We start from the raw sequence: 1,686 nt of genomic DNA, 5'->3' as shown, positions 1-1,686 counted from the left end.
TAATACATTTCTAGTAAATTTTAAGTATTTTAATACTCTATGGTAAGAGATTTGTTGGTACTTGCTAATTTTTTTTTAAATAAATGTAACGAGTCCAACAATTATCGCCGTAACACTATTGCACAAGCATGTGATCCACGAATCATGTATTTGGTATATGACAATTTTTTATTACAAAGATTTTCATATTCATTCAGACAAAATTAAGTGATTAGCAGATAAGATTTCGAGCTATTAAGTATCGTTTTTGTACTATCAACTATACATACTATGGTATTAATTAATAAATAATGCTATCTTAGATTAGAGATAGAGTAGATCATATGAAAACAGGGTTTTGACTTGGGAAGGCATTAATAAAATAGACAAAAGAAACTTCGAATGCAACAATAGATAAAAGACAACAAGAGTTTTTTATACGAAATATAATCACAACCAGATCCATCTATTACTATCACTCTTATTGTATAGTAATAATCGAAACCCAGAAACACTACACTAGAAATCTAGAATACAAACATAATTATTCTAGAAAATGGAAACACCATAAAGCACGAAATAAAACAGCATATGCGACTTGGACTAATTTAAATTGTTGGTCATTTTGGGCAATTGGGCTGAAAAGCAAGAGGCCCAACAGTGTAGAGGAAGAAGGGAAGCTTGGAGTCTGAGACATAGGGTTTCTGTGGCCTTAGAAGAGCACCGGTGATACCGCCATGGAGGTTAGAGGGTTTGAGGCCATTGGGCGCACTGACCAACACGACATTGCATTTGTGAGCACCGTAGGTGGTTATGGACTTTGGTGCCTCAAGGAAGAAGTAACCGTTCTTGTCAGTCTTGGCTGTTTGGACCAACTTGTACCTTGTGTTGTTGCATTGGAGCTTCACAGTGGCATCTGCAAACACAAAGGGCACACACGTCATTTGCCACACAACGTTGTCGTTTTGCTCTCAAACGACAATGTACTATATGCTAGCTAGCAGATGCAGCTTTAATGAAACCATTTAAATAGACAAGCTTCTGCTGTACCAACACTACCTACCATTCTCTCTCTCACAGCACCCTCACTCCATTACGGAAAAAAGGGTACTTTATAAAAATAATTGTAATTACTTACATAAAAACAATTAAAATAGCTCACATAAAAATAAAAATATGGTTGACTGGAGTCTTAACTATTATAACGACTATTTTAAGTTCTAACCACTCTGTTAAAAATAACGCTATATATTTGTGCACTTTAACGGCCTTTTTTGTGCGCATAAGGCATAACTGCATAATACTTGCATTTAAAAAAAGTTTATTATAGGAAAAAAGATTTTGATTTGTCGAAAATAATTTGTTAGCAAGTATACACTAGATCTGCATATATAGAAGAGGAATAAGGAAAGATAAAAGTAGTTGAAGGGTGAAATGAAGAAAAGGCTGAAACTTTGGACTAACCAAGGAGAGGTAGGGCTCCCAAGAGAGTGTCAACAGAAGCATACTTGCAGGACTTGACATAGACAACACCTTGAACTGCTACGAAGCTTCTTGGAACAGGAGAAACCGGAGGGTGTGGCACTGGAGCTGGCGAGTGAACAGGAGGGTGTGCAGGTGCAGGGGTGGGAGTGTAATGTGGTGGGTGGAGAGGAGTGGGGGTCGGTGTGGGTGGGAGGTGGTGATGGGCCACTGGAGCCGGTGCTG

The 1,686-nt window shown here is 37.9% G+C and overlaps 1 protein-coding gene across 1 annotated transcript in view; it reads right to left on the bottom strand.

Annotated features, from left to right (window-relative positions):
- Positions 391–1,686, bottom strand: part of LOC107633734 (non-classical arabinogalactan protein 30) — a 2,612-nt gene continuing 1,316 nt past the window's right edge. Inside the window, exons 2-3 of the mRNA XM_016337335.2 lie at positions 1,444–1,683; positions 391–895 (exon numbers count right to left, since the gene is read on the bottom strand). Coding sequence (XP_016192821.2) covers positions 600–895; positions 1,444–1,683 — 536 coding nt within the window. The 3' untranslated portion in view covers positions 391–599. The remainder of the gene's footprint in view (positions 896–1,443; positions 1,684–1,686) is intronic.

The sequence above is a fragment of the Arachis ipaensis genome, chromosome B03 (assembly GCF_000816755.2).
Source record: "Arachis ipaensis cultivar K30076 chromosome B03, Araip1.1, whole genome shotgun sequence".
Taxonomy (NCBI): Eukaryota; Viridiplantae; Streptophyta; class Magnoliopsida; order Fabales; family Fabaceae; genus Arachis; species Arachis ipaensis.
The sequence above is the reverse complement of the archived record's forward strand: the minus strand, read 5'-3'. Positions and strand labels throughout refer to the sequence as shown.